Source organism: Lepus europaeus, chromosome 23, assembly GCF_033115175.1.
Source record: "Lepus europaeus isolate LE1 chromosome 23, mLepTim1.pri, whole genome shotgun sequence".
Taxonomy (NCBI): Eukaryota; Metazoa; Chordata; class Mammalia; order Lagomorpha; family Leporidae; genus Lepus; species Lepus europaeus.
This window is the reverse complement of record NC_084849.1, coordinates 5,798,612-5,821,013: the sequence shown is the minus strand read 5'-3', so window position 1 is coordinate 5,821,013 and position 22,402 is coordinate 5,798,612. Positions and strand designations below refer to the sequence as shown.

Genomic DNA, 22,402 nt, shown 5'->3' with positions numbered 1-22,402 from the left:
TGGTTCACCCTCCAATGGCTGCCGCGGCCAGCGCATCGCGCTGATCCGAAGCCAGGAGCCAGGTGCTTCTCCTGATCTCCCATGCAGGTGCAGGGCCCAAGGACTTGGGCCATCCTCCACTGCCTTCCTGGGCCACAGCAGAGAGCTGGCCTGGAAGAGGGGCAACCGGGATAGAATCCGGCACCCCAACCGGGACTAGAACCTGGTGTGCTGGCACCGCAAGGCAGAGGATTAGCCTGTTAAGCCACGGCGCCAGCCCATGATTTGATTCTTAAAAGGTATCTTTGTATCGCTTCTTGGCCTTTTGGCTAAGATCAAGTGTAAAAGGTATCTTTGTGAATTTACCATGAACATATAAGATTATTACTTCAAAAAAAATTAATGCATTTATAAAACCAAGAACAAAAAAACCCAGGAAATTAATTAGTGCTAAATGAAAGAGGTCCTTGGCTTGTTCTTCCTGAGCTCCCCCCACCCCAATCTCTTCCTCAATCTGTGTGACCTTTGGCGGTCAACCCTTCAGCCTGGTGATCTTCCACATAATTTGTGACACAGATCACGATGCAAGATTACGACTGTGATACTGACTCTGCTACAGCTAAGTTGTAAAGAGCCTTAAAAATTCTCAGATAAGGAAGCATGATGGATGCAACTCATCAGTCACCCAGCTCTAAGGTAACAATTAAGCGCCTTTAATTGGTGAATATATTGGAAAGGCACAGCACCACTTCCCAGGCACAGCCACACAAGAAACAGCGCACCCATAATGCGTTTCCTAGGGGGGTCAGGGAGCTAATTCACATCCAGAGTTAATTAGCCTAACGAAGGCGAGCGCGAACTGGCGAGTTCCGGACTGGCTCTCCGCTCTGACTCAGCAACCCCCGGAGGCTGCCGATGTCATCCTCCTGGCTCTGCCGCCTGCAGCTCCAAGGGAAAGGGTGTGGGGACAGCTCCCCAGGGAGCTCAGTGACTTCCGTCTCCCTGGCTACTGTCTGCTGGGGTCAGCAGGCACTGAGAAGGCCACCTTCCCCTGGCCCTTGTTCCAGAAAATCGGCAAGAGCCTTCTGGCAGGTGCGATTCACAGGCAGGTGCCTCTGGAAGGCTCAGGTGGGTGGAGGGCCCACCACCCCTCCTACCTATGACGGATGAAGACCTGTTCTGTGCCTGACCAGGATGACAGCAGCCTCCACATGTAGGTGCCTGACTATTCACAAAACCAGCTCCACCCAGTCTTCCTGGGCCCCCTCAGCATCCCCAGGAGGGAGCATTGGGATCCTCGTTGGACTGGACACTGAAGGCAAGGAACAGAAAGGTGCCATGTCAAAGGCCACCCACCTCACCTAGGGGCCCTAAGCCCCCAGCCCATTGTCTTTTATTGTCCTTCACTCAGAGGCAAACCAAAGCTGAAATCTCACTGGTCAAGGAGCACCCAAATGATGAATGGAGAAACAAAATATGGTCCATCCATCCGTGCAACGGACTACTATTCAGCCTTAAAAGAAGGAAATTCTGAACCTGCTAGGATACAAGTGAACCCTGAGGACATCATACCCAGTGAAAAAGGCCTGCCCCGAACACCATAGGATTCCACCTGCACAGGGTACCTACTGGAGCTCAGAGACAGAGAGGAGAAGCACGAGTGCCTGGGACTTGGGGAGAGGGAAGGGGCTGGTGTGTGAAGGTTTCAGGTGGACCAACCAAGAGCTCTGGAGATGGATGGTGGGGAGGGCTGGCTGCACACCATGTGACTGACCTTCATGCCGCTGAACCATACACCTGGAGATGACTGAAATGGTAAATCATTACGTATATTTTATCACACACACACACACACAAAGGAATGAAGTACTAACCCACGCCACAACGTGGATGAACCTTGAAAACACAATGCTGAGAGACCAGCACTGTGACATAGCTGGAAAGCTGCCCCCTGCTGTGCCGGTTCAGGTCCCAGCATCCCATGTGGGCACTGGTTCAAGTCCCAGCTGCTCCACGTCTGATCCAGCTCTCTGCCATGGCCTGGGAAAGCAGTAGAAGATGGCCCAAGTGCTTGGGCCCCTGCACCCGCGTGGGAGACCTGGAGGAAGCTCTGGGCTCCTGGCTTCAGATTGGCCAAGCTCTGGCATTGCAGCCATTTAGGAAGTGAACCAGTGGATAGAAGATCGATCTCTCTCTCTCTCTCTCTCTCTCTGCCTCTCTGTAATTGCCTTTCAGATAAATAAATAAATCCTAAAAAAAACAAAAACACAATGCCGAGTGAACAAAGCCAGACACAGCAGTGACATGAAACGTCCAGGCATGTCCATAGAGACCTGGGGGACTCAGGAGAAAGCGATACTTGCGGACGCAGGAACACTTTGGAAACGTTAGTTTACATTGCGTGAATTGCACCCCCAATAAAAGAGAAGAAAACGTTGTGTCTCTCCACCTCCCCTGCTGTCTGCAGCCTCACCTGGGTCCCTCCCGGGTTTCCCTGGGCCCGCCCTTCCCCGTGTGTGCCTCCTGAGCGGCATTTTGCTCTCTGGGTCCTGGGCCAGATCACAGAGGCCTGGAGTCCGACTGAGCTATTCCAAGTCAAGACCGCAGGAAAAGCAGCAAAGGACTGGCAATGAGTCCCCTGGGAGCAGGCAGGCCTGAGCCTGAGGCCCCAGTGTGCACTTGGGGGGCACCCCAGCCCTGCCCTCCTCGGGGCTCTGCTCCTCGGAGGCTGATACGTTATCCCCGGCCCGGCCTGACAGACCCCTCCCCAAGATTTCTTTCACTCAGAGATTTGATTCAACCCCTCTCCTGCGGGAGGCACTCTAAGGAAACCAGAAAAGGGTAACTCAGCCCCTGCCCACACCCCGCTGGAGCTTACCCAAGAGCACAACCAGCCAGGTCTGACTTCAGATGGTCCGGGAAGCTCGACTGAGGGCCTCCAGCCAGAACAACAGCCCAGACGCAACTGGATCCTGGGGAGGCAGACCCCAGCACTCCTGCCGAGGGGCCCACCTGCGTCACCTCCTACTCCTCTTATCCTGGCAGTCACGGGCCCTCGAGCTCCTTCCGCTCTCAGGAGAGGCCAGAGCCGCTCAGGAAGTCAGGCCCCCACGAGGAGGGCTCAGCCAAGCGCCCAGCCCCCCCCCACCCCCCAGCTGGCTTCCTGGTGCCCTCTTCACAGGGCCAGCTTCCCTTGGAGGGAAGAAGCCAGGAAGAACCAAAAGCTGGCAGGCAGGGGAAAGACAGGACAGCCCCGAGCCCAGCTAGAGGTGGGCACGACCTCCCTCCTGCACAGGCCCCTTGGTGGGAACTGCGCTTTCCGAAAGCCCCTCTCCACCCCCAGGGGAGAGGAGTCCACACCACCCCCAGGGGACAGGAGTCCACACACAGGATCCCCTGGGCAGCTGCTCCCCTTGCAGGGAAGAAAAAGGCACGGTCCTCCGGTCCTCTGTTCTCACCTCCTGAGCCCCACCCACAAATGCCCTCTGCCCTCTAGCCTACACTTGCAGGGCAGACTTGACTTCACAGCAGGATCAGGGATCCCACAGCACAAAATCTGGTCCCAAAGAATCTGCTCCAAGCCCACAGAGCCCTTTGGTCTCCTTGACAAGTAAAAGCTACAGAACAAACCAGAATTCCAGTTTTCACTCTGGAAAAACGGAGGAGTTGGGGGGAGGGGTGTGAACAATCCACAAACCCAGACTGTGAACCATTTTGTAGTGTTCAGATCAAGCAGACCAGGAATACTGGTGGGTTTCAAACACAACCTAGCACAGCAGGGCCATGGAACAGACGGCACTGGCCGAAGAGGAACCCAACTTCCTGAGTGCCTGGGCCTATATTATATCTGTGAAACATGACAGCTCGGGGGGTCAGCTCATGACTTCTCGGGCCTCAGTTTCCCCACCTATAAAGTGGGCACGGCAGTGTCTGTGTGGGTCCAATGAAGCTCCCTGTGAGCAGCAGGGTATTCCATGAAAGGTGGATAAGTAGGGGGAGACTCCCTCTGCACCTCTAACTACTGTCTGCCCAGTGACACCGAGCCACCATGCCTGGCAGCAGCCACTGGGCTGGACCAGGGCTCCTCGGAGAGGAAGAGCAGTCTTCTGGAGCAGGACTCCTAAGATCAGAAAAGCCCACCATCTAGGGTCCACCTGGCTGCGTACCGTGTGGCTGCCACTCAGCTGAACCCTCTCCAAGGAGCAGCCCTGTGCCCGCCAGGCCCACCGCTGAGGCAGCCCTGGGTGAACCGGGCCTCCCAGAGTTTATGAGCCAGCCTCCAGTTCAGTAGCCATGACCTTGAGTCTTAATTCTGCTCCACTGCCAACACCCTACGCCCAGCCCTGTGATCTTAGGGTTTCAGGGAAACGGAAAGTCATTCCTCATCATGGAAAGGTCAGGCTCGGGCTTGGCTTTTTCCAAGCTCCTGCTAGCTCTTCTGTTTGATTCTAAATCCTCCCCCAGCTACCCCCACCCCATGCAGAAAAGTCAGAACATTCCTCAGGGGAGAGAACTTTTAGGGGAGGCAAGGAAAAAGGGAGGGAGCACAACCAAGGAAAAGTGCAAAATGGGTGAAATCAGGCACCAAAAAAACCTCAGCTCTCAAGGAGTGCAGGACAAAGTGCGCCGGTCAGTAGTCATGACTGTGAGAGCCCAACGCTTCGGTGAGTCACCCCAGCCTGGCAACTGAGATCAAACCAGGACGGGCTAGGGCAGCATCTGTGAAATGCCTCCCTGGCTAGCACCAGCGCCAAAGGCCCAGGCTATGCTGCACCCCCAGGCTACGCTGTACCCACAGGCTATGCTGCACCCACAGGCTATGCTGTACCCACAGGCTACGCTGCACCCCCAGGCTACGCTGCACCCACAGGCTACACTGCACCCCCAGGCTACGCTGCACCCACAGGCTACGCTGCACCCACAGGCTATGCTGCACCCACAGGCTATGCTGTACCCCCAGGCTATGCTGTACCCACAGGCTATGCTGCACCCACAGGCTACGCTGCACCCACAGGCTATGCTGCACCCACAGGCTACACTGCACCCCCAGGCTACGCTGTACCCACAGGCTACGCTGCACCCATACACTACACAAGATTAATGAGCCCCTTCCATGCTCTGGACCCATGAAACGAGCCACCTCGACACTGCCTCACCGTAGAGGAAAACATCAGGCGTGCAGGTCCCCCAGGACCCGACCCGTCGTGGACGGCTAAGCAAGGGAGAGTGCTTGCAGAAGTGGTGAGGCTTTTGTTGTTAATGGTGTTTTGGTGTTGAGTTCTTAAACACATCAAACAAATTTCCTTTGAAGCGGTAGTTTCTGACTGCAGTCGGGAGGGCTGCAGGCCTCCCACCTCCCAGATGGCTCAGCCACAATAAACGTTTGGCCTGTCAGATGCACAACACTGACGAACTAATTGAAATATGCTGTAACCAGCAAACCCAAAATAAATGTGGAATAATCTTTCCTTACATGATAACCCCCTGAACTGCCTGCATGTCTGGCTCTCCCAGCCTCCTGAGCCTCAACTATGTGTGGTTTTTGAAGGACTTAAAAGGCTTTTTTCCAGAGTGATTACCCAAGTGGGAAAATTTCTAATTGCAAAACAAGCTTGGTTTTTCTTTTATTAAAAGAGAGAAAAAAATCAGGCAACTGAAAAGTCAACTCTTGAAAAATGCCAAGGAAAGCAATTAATGGGCCCTTCAGGGTGAGAGAGGAAGCATCCTTCAGGTCCCAGAGTGTCGGCCTTGTGTCCAGTGCTGCAGGCAGGGAAGCCCCGCCTCCCAGCCAACCTCCGGCCGAGGCACCCTGTTCCCTGGTGGAAAACCAGGAAGGGCCACCTATTCCTACTGGCACACCCCACCTCTCCCGCCTGCCCCAGGTAGGGACACTGGTGTGGGCTGAGCCCTCCCCATGGGGCTGGGAGGCTGCGGGGTCTGGTCTGACCCCCCGGGGATAACAGGTGGAGGAAGCACATGCCTTGCTCTGCAGCACAGCCTAAGAGGCAGACTGGAGGGAAGCTCCCAGCTGCCAAAGGGAGAAATCCAGTCCTCACTGGAACCACCTCCCGGAGGCCAAGTCAGGCAGCCCTGGAGAGACAAAACGCGCATCATCTGCAGGACCTCCGTGCCAGCTCCTGACGGCTGTTTTCGGAAAGTTCTGGTGGCAGAGCCCAGGCAAAAGGGGGGCTTTGGGATGTGGGGGTCCCAGGAAGCTCTGTCTCTCCCGAAACACCTCCTTAGGAAGACGGCTCCTTGGAGGAAGGGCTGTCTTCGGCTCTACTGTAGGAAGACCCGTTCTGTTGCTGCCACCCCTCTTGTCTGAGAGCACAGGGTCTCTCCTCCCCTGTGGGGAAGGGGGGTGGGTACCACCCTTCAGCGGGAAGCCAGCCCTCAGGAAGAAGCTAAAGAAAGGCCAAGGGAGGACGGCTCTCCCTTCTCGAGCCTCTGAGACGAGCAAAGGCAGGACTCTGCCCGACCACCCAACCCAGGCTCCCGTGCCCCAGGGACTGACGGAGCCAGGGCCCTGCTCCCGCTGGATACACCGTCAGGGCACACAGGAACACAAGGTGGCAGGTCCTCAGGTCCTCATCACTCGTGGAGTCCATATTTGTTAAAATGCACTTGTAACCCTCAAATCAATACTCATGGTGCTCTGGAGGTCATTCTCTAACTTGTGAAGAGTGGCCCGACGTGCAGACGGCGGCCGAGGTCCAACGGGGCCGTCTCTGCCCCCCTGGTCAGCCCTCAGCTCTCACACTGCGAACGAGACTCCTTCTGGGGTCTGTTCAGTGCTGTTTGGGACAAACTTGTGCTTTTCGTTGGTGATTTTGCTGTTTAAAATGGCCTCCACACACGGTGCTGCGTGATGTCTTGTGTTCTTAAGTGTAAGGTTATGATGTACAAAGAAAACACGCATGTTGGATAAGCATCCTGCAGGCACAAACGACAGTGTTGTGGGCCATGAGCCCAACATTCATGAATCAAAAATATATACAGGGGCTGGTGCCGTGGCTCACTTGGCTAATCCTCCACCTGTGGCGCTGGCATCCCATATAGGCACTGAGTTCTAGTCCCGGTTGTTCCTCTTCCAGTCCAGCTCTCTGATGTGGCCCAGGAGTGCAGTGGAGGATGGCCCAGGTGCTTGGGCCCTGCACCTGCATGGGAGACCAGGAGGAAGCACCTGGCTCCTGGCTTCGGATCGGTGCAGCGCCAACCTTAGTGGCCATTTGGCCCAACGGAAGGAAGACCTTTCTCTCTGTCTCTCTCTCTCTCTCTCACTGTCTACAACTCTACCTGTCAAATAAATTTTAAAATATATATATATATATATATATATATATATATATATATATAAAGATGTGGGCCAGCCCTGTGGCACAGTAGGCTAAACCTCTGCCTGCAGCACCAGCATCCCATATGGGCGCCGGTTCAAGTCCCAGCTGCTCCTCTTCTGATCCAGTTCTCTGATTATGGCCTGGGAAAGCAGCAGAAGATGGCCTAAGTGCTTGGGCCTCTGCACCCGCATGGGAGACCTGGAAGAAGCTCTTAGCTTCTGGCTTCAGACAGACTCAGCTCAGGCGTTGTAGGCATTTGAGGAGTGAATCAGTGGATGGAAGACCTTTCTCTCTGTCTCTCCCTCTCTCTTTCTGTAACTCTACCTCTAAAATAAATAAATAAAATATTTATATATACATAGATAGATCTAAAGCAAGGTATCTTTTAACAGAAGCATATGCAAAATGATGGTTATGCACTGATCAGCTGCAATGAAATGTTGTGACAGGGCTCAGCGGAACTTAACCCTGTACTTTCTCCTAGGAGCCATGGTTCAGTGTTGGCAGCGAACTCACAAAGCCTAACTCTGTCACGAACGAGACTCCGCTGTCCACTGTGGATACAGATGTGACTGACGCCTGACTTGATTGGAGGTCTCTGTGGCTGCAGGCTGCACGGCCACACCCAACAGGACAGCTGAGCTGCCAGCTTCTGTTCCAAGATGGGGACCAGCCTCAGGTTCTCCACGCTCTCCCCAACCCCACCAGGGATTCCTTCTGATGTCCCTGACCTCTGACCTCCCTGAGTAGCAACCCCCTTCCCAATAGGGGAAGAGAATGAAGAGTGAGGATGCGGCAACTTCAGCAAGGAGAGGGGGTGAGACTGACTTCTCTATGCTCTTTGCCCAAGGTTGCTACCCAGGTTTTTGATTTGCCTGTTACCGGATCCCTGCCTCGTGGTTAATTTCCTTTTCGTCCTCTGGCAAGGGCAGCTGTTACCATGAGTAATTCCTGTGAATGCCAGCCAGCCCCTCCTAAAAGAGCTCTTTATGTCTTGGGCCATAAAGATTCAGCTGAGGCTTATCCTGGCGCTTGCTGGGCTGGGCATGAGGAAGTCAATACCCCAATACCTTTTTTATGGAAAAAGGGCCAATGCTGCTGCCAACTCCGCAGCAAAAGAGAGCACGGAACTGGCAATCGATGCCGGCAAGTAGGTCCCAACCTCAGCCTCTCCTCCCCAGCAGGGTGTGCACCCACCATCCAGGCCACCAAGGACTTCCACACACACACTGCCTACTTTAGCCTCTGCAGCGGTTCTCTCCTTTCCCACCTGTTGGGGCCTTTGTGAAAGCCACAGATGTGAGACTCCAAGCCCTACACACCTTCACAGATGCTGTGGGCTGATCAAAACTCTACCTATTCTTCAAGGCCTCCTTCAATGCCACCTCTTCCAGGGAGTCGACCTTGACTACCTTACCCAGAAGAAGGCATCTCCCCCTCTGAACCCTGCCTGCAAGCAACACTCAGCACACACACCCTGGCGTCACCGTGAACTATCACTCAGCACACACACCCTGGCGTCACCGTGGACTCATCGTGCTGGTCACACGGCGAGCTGGCATCAGTGCTGCGTGCTGTTATATTTATTGTATTCCATTCACATATCTGTCTACGCTTTCCAGAAACCTTTGGTGACGACTGACACAGGGTACAGATCAGCAGAGACACATAAACACACACATACACAACCGCAGTAAAGTAGATTAGGGTCACTGACTACAGGTGCCAGACGGAGCGGAGCTCCCTGTGTGTGCTGAGCATCCTGGGAGCCCAGGGGAAAGGAGACCACAGTCAGGTGAAGACATGGAGGTGCAGGAGCACAGGGCACAAACCAGACGCTGGGCCAATCAGCTGACCTCCCCATGCCTCAGCTTCTTCCTCTGGGAAGGTGGAGGGGGACACCACCTCCCTCAGACAGGGTGCGGTGTGGAGAAAGCCAACCACACATGCTCTGCTTCCCCACCTTCCTTGTCATCAGCAAAGGGGGGCAACCCAGCTTCCTGGGGAGGGCAAAAAGCTCACCGGGTCCTAAGTGCTAAAGGAGGTTTTTCATGTGAGATGCTGTGAGGAGCATTCGCAGAGGGGCAGGGCCTCAGACTGTGGTTTTAGAGCAAACCAGACAAGGATTTGCTGCGGCTCTATTTGAAAAACCTTAATAAACATCAACCAAATGGCCTCTGGGGAAGCTGTGTAAGGACCACCCGGCAGCATCGACGTCTTCAGGCAGGGGCCCCGGTGCGCAGGTTCCAGCAGGGCTGGCTGCTAAGGGACTGCTCTCATCTGAGCAAAGCTGAGGCTGGCGGGCAGGCATCCAATGGCTCACTTTGGGTTGACCGTCTGGTCATAAACAGCAGCTCTCCTGCCTGTGGTCAACGCCGCCAGCGTGATGTCACTGTCCTTCCATAAAAGAGCACGCAGCCCCCAGCGTCTTTTCCAAAAACAGCAAGGCTGAGATCTTGAAGCACCGGACGTTTCCCCTTCTACCCCCTCCAAACAACCGCACACCCTCCATGGCTGCCTCTTCACAAAGGCCGGGCTGGACAGACATGCCCAGACGGGCCGCTGAGGACATCTGCTAGGCGTTCACAGGCCTCTGCGCAGAGAGCGAGGCAACCTTGGGTCCCCACCAGGGAGAACCCAGGGGTCCTTCGAGTCGGCCCTCTCACCATTTACCTCAGTAGGAATTTTCCTGCGTGCCTACTGTGGGCACGGCAAGAGGCACACGAAGACTGTGGCGGGGCTTTCGAAAGCCTGTGGAAAATCCGTATTCCCTTTGAATTCCACTGGGCCGTGAGCTTTCTGAAGCCCCTTGTATGTTCAGTGCAGCCGGCTCAGGAGCTCAGGGTCTAGCAGGGGTAACCGCCACTCCCTGTAGCGCGCAGGCTCAGGAGGGCAACCAAGGTGGAGGAGATCCACTCCCTGGGGAAGGCCCGTGGGGAGAATCGGGGAGAAGGCCACGGGAGGGGAGGGCACGGAGTCCTGCGCCTCTCAAGCAGCCTGGGAGGGCCAGAGCTGAGCGTGTGAGGAAGGAAATGGTGGACAGGAGGCAGGCAAGGTGGACAGAGCCCAGATCCCCAAGGGCCTGTGTGTACAGAGAATTTTCTTTTTGATTCCATCAAGAGCAACCAAGAGCAAAGGAAACCCAGGGACTTGGTCAGGCTGGTGCAGCAAGCTGCGGAGAAAGCCCTGCATGGCGTCCAGGCCTCTGGGCTCCCACAGTCCCATGCTCTACCCTGCGGTCCCCCGGGCAGCAGCAGCTGGGAAGGCCAGAAGACAGGGCAGCCCGTGCAGCATCCACCGCCCAGACAACCTGCGGCCGGAGCCCAGACTTCTTCAGGGCCGAGATGTGTTGTCCCGTGCATCTGGCAAAACCTCTACTCCTCCCAAGAAAACCGCCTGCCAGTGTTTCCCCGCAATGGGAGACGCCTGGGAAGCCACGCCAGCCGCAGAGCACGGCCTCCCAACAGGAGACAGGGACCTCTGTAGCACCGGTCCAGGAGTCAGACCAGCGAGGGTCCTCCAGGCAAGCCTCCGTGGGCAAGCGGCTTCTAGTCCACTAGACACTGGCTCGGTGGGCACAGGTTTCTGTCCAGGGCAGGAGACAGGAGATGAATCAAACTCTACCCCAGGAGCTCACAATCCAGCAGACAGATAAACCAGGCACAAAGGTAACCATAAAACAAGGCAGATGTGATAAGAGCCACGCAGATAAGATGCAGTGGGAGTTGAGAGGGGAGAGCGAGGGCATGGGAGGCAGAGGAGAGTGGAGGGAAGGGCAGCTTCTGTTACCTCCCCAGAGCGAGAGATGCCTTCCAGTCTGCAGAATGGGGGCCAGGGAGAGAGCTGGTGGCGGGCAGAGAGGCTCCAAGAAGGATCCCGGACAGAGAGAGGCCCGCAAGCCCGAGCCTTGGGAGACGAGCCCCGACCCTCATTTCATTTCAGAGGCCGGGAGGGAAAGGGAGGATGAGGAGCTCGGGGTTTCTCCGCGGTGGCAGCAAGTTGGTTGGAGGGGACAAGGCTGGGACTTGCCTTGCAATGGCACACACTGCATTCGCCTGGTTGGGGTTTCTTGGGGGGAACTGGCGCACCACCCTTCAGCCCTGCCTCTGTCGAGAGAGGGTGCGGGGGGAGGAGCTGCCACAGGAAAGGAGACCTCGGATGAAGATGACCCCACCCCATGCCAGGACCCCGACACCCAGCGGCGCAGCGAGAAGCCCGGACCCAGGCCCAGGCCCTTCCCCGCCCGTCATCAAGGCGGGGTCGCCTGGGGAAGGCCCACCCTGCACGCACACCTGCCTCCACACGTGCCCCTGCCCGCCGTGGCACTTGTCACGGGGAGGGGGAACTCCGCGCCCCCCGGCTGCGACCGACGGAATTTCAGAAATTCCGGGGCACGAATCCGGGGTCCGGTGACTCCCCGAGGGCGGGCCCAGGGAGGGGGTCCCCGCAGGGCACATCCTCCCGCTCCCCCGCTCTCTCTCGCCGGCGGGCAGGGCCTCACCGGCCCTCCGCAGCCGCCGCCCGGGTGCCGGCCCGCGGCGGGCACTGCGGGGCTCGCTGCGGCGCCCGCCCGCCCCCCGACCCCGGGCCCAGAAGGCGCCGCCGGGACACTCACCCCGACCGCCAGGCCCGCGGGCTCCGTCCTCTTCCGCCGCCGCCGCCTCACGCCGCCTCCCGGGGAGCGCCGGCCCCGCGGCCCCGGCCCGGCCCGCTGCGCCCCGCGGCCCCGCGCGCCCCCCGCCGCCGGCTGGCCCCGCGCGAGCGGCCGGGCCCCGGCGGGCATGCTCCGGGCCGTCGGCGGGCGGCGCACGTGCGGGCGCCCCGGCGGCTCCGGGGCGGCGGCCGCGGCTCTGCGGAAGCGGCGGGCCGGCTGGACAGCTCTACGCCGCGGCGCCGCCGTGGCCCGCGCGTCCCAGCGGCCGCTGCTGCTGCCCGCGCGCGCCGGGCCCGGCTCGCATTCCCTCAGTCGCGCGGCGGCGGCGGGCGGCGCCTCCTCAGGCCGCGCGGGGGAGCGGCGGCGGCGGCGGCGGTTCGAGCCCGGGCCGCGCCTCCGCCGGAAGACGCTCTCCGCCCGGGGCAGCCGGACCTGTTGGTCGCGCGCGGCCCCGCAGCCTCCACGCACGCGGTCCCGGTGCCTGCGGGGCGGAAGGGCGCGGGCAGGCGCGCGGCGGTCGCGCCTCACCTGAACGGCGTCACTTGTAAGATGGAGGTGCCTGGCGCGGAAGGCGGCGCGGGGCTGGCGGCGGCGAGGCCGCTCGAGTGTCCGCGGGGGCCGGGGAGGACCAGGAACCAGCGTCGCCGCAGGCCCCTGCGGCACAGGACTCCCATCCGCGAGCTGGAAGCCGGGCCCCGGCGCAAAGGGAACGCTGCGGTGCTGAGGCGGAGCGGACCCCGCCTCGGCCTTCGGTGGAGGTGCGAGCCGAGCTGGGGTCAGAAAGCCCGGTCACTGTGCGCCTGGGGCAGGCCGTCATTGCCACGGCTCCCCAGAGGTGCCTGCCTTGGGTGGCCACCCCGCGGCCGCCGACGGTGTCCCCTTCCCCACCGACAGCTCGCCGGGGCTGCTTGGGATTCCCGGAGCACCCCCGAGGGCCCGACCCCACAGCCCGCGATCTGAAGACCACCGCTGGAAGCCGGCCCTCCCCGGGTGGGAATAAAAACGCCAACACCACAGGGCACTTCGTCTCCACCGGTGTTTATTGCGTGCTCGTATGCAAGAATGAAGACATGGTCCCCGCTTACAGCTTCATTCCCCGGTGTGGGGCTACGTGGAACTGCTCCGAGCGCTTGTCCTTAGGTCTAATCAGTGGCCTGACGGGAAGCAAACTCTTCATAGTACTGGTCACTGTTACAGTGAAATTGTTACATACAAAACATAACTGTCTGTTTATAGTCCTAGGGTATGTCATGTCTACCAATGCACATGTATGGCTTGACTCCTCCCATATCTGAGGGGCCCACTGCAGGGAAACAAACCAGATTGGAAAAGGCCTAGAAACACAGATCTGAGAGTATGCTCTTGGCAGGGCATTTTCCAGCAAAATTCGCACAACATAATTGGTTTAATCTGGCCTGCAAAACTCATAACCACATATGGCCACTCAACAGGTAAACAGGATTCACCTCTGGTTTATGCAGAAAATTAGGTGTGCATTTTTTAAAGTTCTTGAAGATTCACAGCACAACTGGCACATTAAAATTCAGTGAAAACCTCTTTTGAAATATCTAAAAATTAAAACAACAAAACGTGTGTGTGTGTGTGTGTTCAGAATTCAAATAGAATTTCAAATTCAGAAAGGAACTTGGCTTTTCTGGGTTAAAAAGGGAACACCCAGTCATCAAACTCTTCCAGCACCCAGGGGTAGGCACCTCCCTCACTTGGTCCTATTTACCCACCATCACCTTGTGGGTGAATGTCATGGGACAGCTAAAGGGGCAATTATTTTGAATACACAAGCAATAACTTTTAGGAATATATCCTATATTTATAATCAAACAAACCCTAAATCACCAACTAAGATCAAAGTGCTTTCTGCACTTAATTTGTTGAGTCCGGCAATCTTTTAAAATTTCAGTCAAACACACACACACACACCCAAGATGGAAGCACATTTAAACTCAAAAGTTTCTTTGCAAGGGGTGGAGAGAACACCTCAGACCGCCTCACAGAAAAGTCAACCCAAGGCACTTTTAGGTCAATGGCTTGGGAGACAGGCCTTTTCTATTCAGAGAAGAAATCACTGCCTCAAAAAAAACCTACTTAATTAAAAATGATTTGGAATGTATGTGGGAAATTCAAAAAGCTTGTGGAAAAATTGCAAAGATGTTTATTTTGGTGCTACAATGGAAGTCCATGTCTATTTTCATAGTACACGTTTCCCACCAACTTTTTGAAGGCCTCTCGGGTACATGGATTTCAATTTTTCTTGCACCCAAATAAACTTTTCTTTTAATCCCATCTTTGATTCAAAGGAATGTTCTTCCCCTTGGTCCTATCACTTGCTGCTGAGGAAGCCAGGCCTGAGCCAGGCTGGGACCCAGGGGCATCTGGCTCCCAATCTCCCCTTCCATCCCCATGCACAGCCCTAGCACTGTCCTTTGGCTACACATGCCATCGCTTCAGCCAGGAGTGGCTCCTGCAGACAGCAGCTTTGTCAAGGAAAGCAGCAGGCACCCTAGGCCACCAAGAGGGCTCACTGTCTATCTGCATTGAAAAGGCACTTTCCAGGGAGATTCCTGAGGATTTTTTACTAACCACAGCACGGTCCCAGCCGCTAACAGAAACAGTTTACCTCCCTGGGATAACAGCTGCTATGTAAGACTGCCACCTTTCCTACTTTTGGTTTGAGTCGGTTTTCAGCTGAGCGTTCTTGCGGAACAAGCATTACCAAGGGGGAGAGATAGCAGAAACAATTTTCCTTGGTTTCCCTCTTCACAGCTACAAAGAAAATCGAATAAAAATTAAAAAAAAAAAAAAAAACAGTAACTGATAGTTCCAATCTATTCCACACTTCAAAAGTCAAAACATATGCTTGCAGAGAGAGGCACAGAAGATGTTTTGACGGAGCTTAATGCCTTTTTTGGAATAAGCCAATTATAGGTTACTAAGAAGATAACTCCTTGGCAAGATGAAACCATCAGTGCTGCTGAAACTGCAATTTCCTTTTTCTTAAGAATGTAGAAGACTTCACAGCAAAAGTAGGGAACTATGAAATCTTAACAATTTTCAAGTTAGTTCTTACTATCATGTTTAGGAAGAGAATGTAATCAGGAAAGTCAACCCCTTCAGGAGCTCTTGACACAAGCTTTCCTGGAACCTGACTAAAATGGACTCTTCCTTTCCTCTAACTAGATCAGAGGAAACAAAAAATAAAGAGCAAAGGCACTTGGTTTTCTTCCTAAGAAACTTTGATTAGTCTGCACTCCTTGACTGGCTGCCCCAGTTGGAAAGGAACTTCCAGCTGGGCTGTCAGTAGGGTCCTCCCCCTTGCTGAGACCCCCCCCACACACACACACAGAAGGGCAGCCTGTGGGCCACAGGCCAGGAGACCAGCCAGGGGAAGCTTTGGTGAAAGGTGCTCAAAGATAAGACTTGAGAGCAGACCTACATCCTAAAGGGATATCTGGTTGGCTTGGATAACTACTACTACATAGGATTAAAACCACACAAAGAAAAAGCTCAAAAGCAAATCAGAATTTAAAGCCTGAACATTTGCAATGGGACTCAATTCCCAAGTCTGCAAGAGTCTTATCAACACTTACCAAGCATGAGCAAGCAGGCACTGGGTTCTGACTGGCACCAGACACTGGGTAGTTAAGCAACTCCAACACACCAGCAGTCCCAGTGCAAACCTGAAGTTTCTGCGTCAGAGCAGAGGCCCCTGCCACGCTGTACTTCTGAGAGTCAAGAAGGTACTGACCAGGCAGTGGGCCGGAGCCATCCAACAAGCTGTGTGAAAGGCACCAGGCACAGTCCCTGTCCATTAGCAAGCAGATTGCTCTGATCCCAAACCCAGTGTCCTACAGAACCTCCTAGGGAAGAATTCATGTTTCTGGATGGCAAGGGTGGACCGGGTGGAGGGAGGCGAAAACATCCAGGCGATGACTGCCAGTGGAAGCCATGACCATGAAGGAGATCAGGGCTGCTCTGTTAGCAGCTTACTGAGTGATGGCCTGTGTGTCCACCTATCGTCCAGGGTGGGCCACGTGTGTCCACCTATCGTCCAGGGTGGGCCACGTGTGTCCACCTATCGTCCAGGGTGGGCCACGTGTGTCCACCTATTGTCCAGGGTGGGCCACGTGTGTCCACCTATCGTCCAGGGTGGGCCAGTTACATTCAGAATGATGGGAAAGAACTGCAGCTCTCCTGCCATTTACTTGTTTTTGAAAGTACTACATGAAACAAAACAGGAGAATTACATCCCTCCCTCTCAATTTTTCCTTACAAACAAGCTAAAGGGGAAACGAAATGAGTTCTGTTCATGTAGGTGTCAAAGATTTCCAACAGTCTATTACCGCTATTCTAATATTTACCCTAAGCCGTATTTCACATAGGAATTGTATGATTTCTTATAAACCTCAACACAACTGAAATCCAAGGTGTGCTGTAACTTTTTTATAGTCAGTATGTATTAGTCTATCATTATAGAAGCTGTTGTTGAGCATTTATTTTAAAAAAAAAATGAATCATATTTACAATGTAGAACAAGTTATAAAATTGGTTTGCAAAGTTAATCATAAAAGGATAACACTATTTGTTTAGAAACAAGCTGCCTCTCCTGTTTACATTTCCTTATTCTGGATATAAATTGGAGACATATACTATTTAAAAATAACACTTTTTAAATAGTAAAATATACAAGAGATTCCTGAGCATAACAAAAATATCTTGAAAATATGTGGCCATTTGAAGTACAAAATAGCAAGTGTAAGAATAGCATGATTGTAAAACTACTGTTTGAAGGCTTATAAACAGTACAAAATAGTTTGCCTTTTCTGAGTGCATAATTATACATTAGTGCAAACAAAAAGGTCTCAAAATTTAATGGCTACAAATCTCAAAGATTTGCAGAGGTGCGCAAAATGTGAAACTTCTTTAGTGTCATGCGAACTGAACCCAGTTCTCGATTAATCCTTTCCAAACGATCTTCCAAGGCTTCCTAGGTGAAAACAATGGAAAAAGTTTAATTAGAATCTGCATCAAGTTCACTGGTTCCATAATTACCATCAAATTGACCTTTTAGCAAAATAGCAAGTATAAACATTAAAATTATACATAGCTATTTTGCTCTGTAATACAAAGCATCTTATTTATATTCTTTCTTTAAAACTGAATAACGTGAATCAGATTTTCAACCATTCAAAGTAACTGCTGCGCTTTAAAATATTTTCAACATGTCTGGCACACTGAGGACATGGAAATTCTTTTTTTTTGTTTTTGTTTTGGTTTTTTTTTGACAGGCAGAGTGGATAGTGAGAGAGAGACAGAGAGAGAGAGAGAGAGAGAGAGAGAAAGGTCTTCCTTTACCGTTGGTTCACCCTCCAATGGCCGCCGCGGCCGGTGCACTGCGCTGATCCGAAGCCTAGAGCCAGGTGCCTCTCCTGGTCTCCCATGCGGGTGCAGGGCCCAAGGACTTGGGCCATCCTCCTCTGCACTCCCGGGCCACAGCAGAGAGCTGGCCTGGAAGAGGGGCAACCGGGACAGAATCCGGCGCCTCGACCGGGACTAGAACTCGGTGTGCCGGCGCCGCAAGGCAGAGGATTAGCCTATTGAGCCGCGCGCCGGCCAGAGGACATGGAAATTCTAATAACAGCAAAACAACCAACTAGAAGGGGCTCCCTCTGACATTGCTGAGCTGAGGACACAACCAGAGGAAACCAGAGTGCATCACTTGTCACCAGGGCCGTCACTCATCACCAGGGCTGGGGGACCCCTTTCACACAGGTATCAAATGACAAAATCTCTAGGTTGAAAGGAAAAACACTGGATGAAACTTTCCCCCAAAACAAGAGAATTCACAGTGAATCGATATAAATACCATTTTAAGATAAATAAAACTGTTAAGTAGTACGTAGAAAAGGTATTTATCATTTTTAGATACTTTATTCAGGATCTACTCCAATAGTATTCCAAGATAAAACTGTATCTTCAAGAACAAAATACGTGTTCATTTATATAGAGTATTTAGAAGATAATAAAACAAGCCACTGTTCCATTTTTTACTTTTCTCTGCACATGTGCAAATTCTTTTTAAAAAGAAAAGAAACAATAGGATCAAACTTTTACAAAATATTTTTCGGGGCCAGGCTCATGGCATAGTGGGTTAAGCTACTGTCTGTGATGCCAGCATCCTATATAAGCACCAGTTTGAGACCCGATTGCTCCATTTCCAATTCAGCTCCCTGCTAATACTCCTGGGAAAGCAGTGAAAGATGGCCCAAGTGCTTGGGTTACTGCACCCATGTGGGGGACCCAGAAAAAGCTCCGGGTTCCTCACCTCTGCCTGGCCCAGCTTTGACCGTTGCCACCATTTGGGGAGTGAACCAGCAGAGGAAGATCTCTCTCCCTCTCAAAATAAATCTTTAAAATATATATTTTTCAGTTAACTTTGCATGCTGTGAAATACTCTTCTATATTATTGTACAATATTCCAGCAGATGCAACAGCGTGCAGCCGGAGTCTTTTAGAGACTCAGGTTGCTTCCAGTTTTGGATTCCATAAATCAGGCTGCAATGCATTTCTTAATGTATTTCTCTTTGCATCTATTTCTAAGTATCACTGCCTTAGGAATCATTCTCAGAATCAGAAGTGCTAGGTCCAAAGAAGTGCAGAATACTGCAGCTCTGGATAAACATCACACTGTGCTCCAGAAAGAGGGGGATTTCGACCTCCACTTGCCATAGATGAGTGTAAGTTTTTCTCCATTCTCAGAATTTTTTTTTAATACCTACCAACGTGATAGTTTAAGAAAAGGTGATGCCTTTTTAAAAATTTTGTTTTTAAAACATTGTTTTTATTGATTGATGAGACTGGACACTCTTCATTTTTTTTCGCTAGTAAAACTATCAGTTACGAGCATCCTCAGCCCCATTTTGTTGCCACTGATCTTCCTGCTGAATTCAAAGAGCTCTGAAAACATAAGCAGACACTAATGCCTTCTAACTCTTCAGAGCCAGAAAGAACCCATAATATTCATTATAAAACAATATATGAAAAAAGTGTTTCAGATTGATTTAGAATCAGGCTATCCACAAATCTGCCTTCTGCTTTCCTAGTAAAATATTTTAGAGTTTCATGTGTTAATTCAATCTTATAAATTACTGAATAAAAATTGTCAAAACAAAAACAATATGAAGTCTTAAAGTCAGAGGCAAAGAGAAGTTAGGGACACAGGTACTAGCTATAGATCAACCACTTCTACTCTGTGTAATGAACTTGTACTCAAATTCAGGCACTTAAAAGCCAAACATGCTTGCTGCTATGTCTGGAATGTCTTTAAGTAAGCAGATTTTAAAAGTCCCATGGCTTCATGCATTTAAAATTCTTTGAAAAGCAACAAAAGAAACTGAACTAAAAGAGATGCCCCTGGGCCACATCACCTGCACCTCCTCCTGCTCGGCCATGGAATCGCACCTCCTCTTTAACCTGCGCTGCCATTCCAGCTGCAAAGTCCAATCAACAGTGTTTACTAAGTGGAAAGGGACTCAGACATGAAAGAGGGACTTCATGAAGGAAGATTAACTTAACAATGTGAATCTGTTAAAAGGCACAGGGCCATTTGGTCCCAAGTTAGTTTCTGGAAAATGTAACGGCACAGATGCCATTCTCTTGAAGTGTAAAAGTAAAATCAGTTTTCATTCCTGAAAGCAATGCAGCTGTGAACCAGCCATCATCCCCAAACGCTTCCTGTACAGTGCTAAACGCTGACCAGCACTTCACTGACGCCAGTTTTCCATGTGCCACAATTTGTAAAACTCCTCTTGGTGAATGGAGATTGACAGGCACCAGCCAGGGAGGGGAACTCCAGCTCAGACATCTCACCTGATTTAACCTTGTCTGTAAAGTGACTCGTCCTCCAGGAGAAGGCATTCGGCTTAGTGCTGCCTCAATCTGTTAACACAAAAGATGTCCAATAACAAGAAAAGCATTCCCGGGCCGGTGCAGTGGTGCAGTGGGCTAAGCCTCCGCCTGCAGTGCCAGCATCCCATACAGGCGCCAGTTTTAGTCCCGGCTGCTCCACTTCTGATCCAGCTCCCTGCTAATGTGCCTGGGAAAGCAGTAGAAGATGGCCCAAGGGTTTGGGCCCCTGCAACCACGTGAGGAACCCAATATAAGCTCCTGGAGCCCAGCTTCAGACTAGCCCAGCTCCAGCCATTGCTGCCATTTGGGCAGTGACTCAGCAGATGGAAGCTCTCTCTGTGTCTCTCCCTTTCTCTCTCTAAGTCTGCCAAACAAATCTTTTAAAAAATTAATAATAAAAATAAATAAATAAATAAATAAATAAATAAAAACATTCCAATTACTGGCAGGGAGGTTTATGACTGAGAATAAGAACACTTCAGTCCAGCATTTTCCCATTCTTTTTGTCTCAATCTAAGTTCCCTTGGTCACCAATCATCCATGAGCAATGAGAGCGTGACTGAAGTGCGTTTCTGGTGTGGCTTTGCTGCGGTTCCCACCACCCTCACCATCACTTCCTGAGATCGTTGACTCACATCTTCCCTTCTACTCCTTAGACATAAGCATTACGTGCACAAAAAGATTTTTAAAAATACTTTTGTTTTTACCTGGTCCTTTTCTTTTGTCAGTTCATCAAAAAAGCGTTCCGTTTCAGCTAGGGTTCTAATTTTTGCAGTATATTCAAAGTCAGTACCCTGTGGTGTTACAGGAACCAGCTCACACTGTTCCTGGCCAACTAGTTTACACTTCTCCCAGGCTGGTCTCACAGGTGCTTTCTTCATTCCATTTGGCAATGGTTCGGGGCAAGAGCTATGATTAACAAGGTTGTCTGTGGCTTTTTCTGAATATTTTTTTTCTGTCAGAGAGGAAAGAAATTTCTTATCAATTTTTCCAATATACTGCATACATGTTAAATACACTGTCCCACTTCTCTTTCTGGAAATGGCTGCTATGTAGGCCAAAAAAGTAATGAAAAGAGACACAATAATCAGTATTTATGTGGTGCTTTTTCTCCAAGTTATAAAAGCTTTGCCCTCAATTTGACAATTTTCACAACTACTAAAAATTAATGCAAGAAAACTTTATGTGAACACAAGAACTTTTTTTTAAAAAGATTTATTTACTTATTTATTTGAGAAGCAGAGTTACAGACAGTGAGAGGAGAGATAGAGAGAAAGGTCTTCCATCTGCTGGTTCACTCCCCAAATGGCTGCAATGGCCAGAACTGGGCCAATCCGAAGCCAGGAGCCAGGAGCTCTTCTGGGTCTCCCATGGGGTGCAGGGCCCAAGCACTTGGGCCATCCTCCACTGCTTTCCCAGGCCACAGCAGAGAGCTGGACTGGAAGAGGAGCAGCTGGGCCAGCGCCCATATGGGATGTTGACCCTGCAGGCAGAGGATTAACCTCCTGTGCCACAGTGCTGGCCCCACAAGTGAACTTTAAAGACTACGCAATGGGGGCTCAGCTCTGGCTGTTGAAGCCATTTGGGGAGTGAATCACTGAATGGAAGATCTGTCTCCTTCTCTCTCTATAAACTGTCTTCTAAATAAATGAATAAATCTTCTAAAAAAAAAAAAAAAAAGACTATGCAGTGCATCACGCCAAGTGGATCTGCATCCCTACCATGCACAGGGAACTCTCTGAGGGCATCCCTAGGTGACTCCCACATATTGTAATGTTTTCTTGAACTTAAAATATATGTGAGAAAAAAGGAAAAAAAAATTACCCAAAGCCTAAATTGCTTATAAATATTATAAATCATAGAATAAAAAAGTAAAGAGAATAACTGGACAGCAGGGCCCTGGGAATTAAACATTACCATGACTTGTGCCTCGGTATCCTAACTTTTCAATCAGAATAACAACATTGACATAACAATATGAAGCATCATGAATGCTTAATTTTAAAGGCCCATAAGTAGATTATTTAAACACAGGATACTATAACATAATATTTGCAATCTTGAAAAGATACTAGAATCTCAGAAAATGAGCAAGCAAAACCCAAACTAGTAATTTTTAGGAAAAGATACCTTCCGGGTCATCTAGAGGAAGAAACTGGAGTTGTTTTCTTGCATTGGTTCGTTGTAATGTAGACACAGGAACAGTATCTAAATCATCCAAAAGTATATCAAATCTATTGAATGAAGCAAGTGACTTGTGAGAAGAGAATGTTAACTGGTTTTTTTATTTCCACTAGAAACATGAGTTGGCATCCGGGTAACTCACATATTTACATATTTTCTTTAAAAAAAAAAAAAGCTGGTCATAAAACTTTCTAACCCTGAAGCTCACTGTCTATTTTCTAACACAAAACTGTGCTGCGCACTGAAGCGTTTGCTGGCCCGCCGTCATGCGGGGCAGGTGTCAGCCCCATCTTAGAGAAGTGACTGGGTTCACTGAGCTTCATGA

The 22,402-nt window shown here is 51.5% G+C and overlaps 2 protein-coding genes across 15 annotated transcripts in view; both read right to left on the bottom strand.

Moving 5' to 3' along the window:
* Nucleotides 1–12,008, bottom strand: part of PITPNM2 (phosphatidylinositol transfer protein membrane associated 2) — a 159,156-nt gene extending 147,148 nt beyond the window's left edge. For all 5 annotated transcript variants that reach the window (XM_062181974.1, XM_062181975.1, XM_062181977.1 and 2 more), the window contains exon 1: nt 11,932–12,008. The gene's annotated coding sequence lies outside the window, so the exon portion shown is untranslated. The remainder of the gene's footprint in view (nt 1–11,931) is intronic.
* Nucleotides 12,009–16,455: 4,447 nt separating this feature from the next.
* The window catches only part of MPHOSPH9 (M-phase phosphoprotein 9), a 62,936-nt gene continuing 56,989 nt past the window's right edge, over nt 16,456–22,402 (bottom strand). For 8 of the 10 annotated variants that reach the window (XM_062182699.1, XM_062182698.1, XM_062182702.1 and 5 more), the window contains 4 exons: nt 22,024–22,127; nt 20,601–20,848; nt 19,855–19,923; nt 16,456–16,972 (listed from right to left, as the gene is read on the bottom strand). In XM_062182699.1, coding sequence (XP_062038683.1) covers nt 16,871–16,972; nt 19,855–19,923; nt 20,601–20,848; nt 22,024–22,127 — 523 coding nt within the window. In that variant the 3' untranslated portion in view covers nt 16,456–16,870. Of the gene's footprint in view, nt 16,973–17,032; nt 17,777–19,854; nt 19,924–20,600; nt 20,849–22,023; nt 22,128–22,402 lie in introns of those variants that run through there. The other 2 variants (XM_062182703.1, XM_062182707.1) reach the window with 2 other exon arrangements.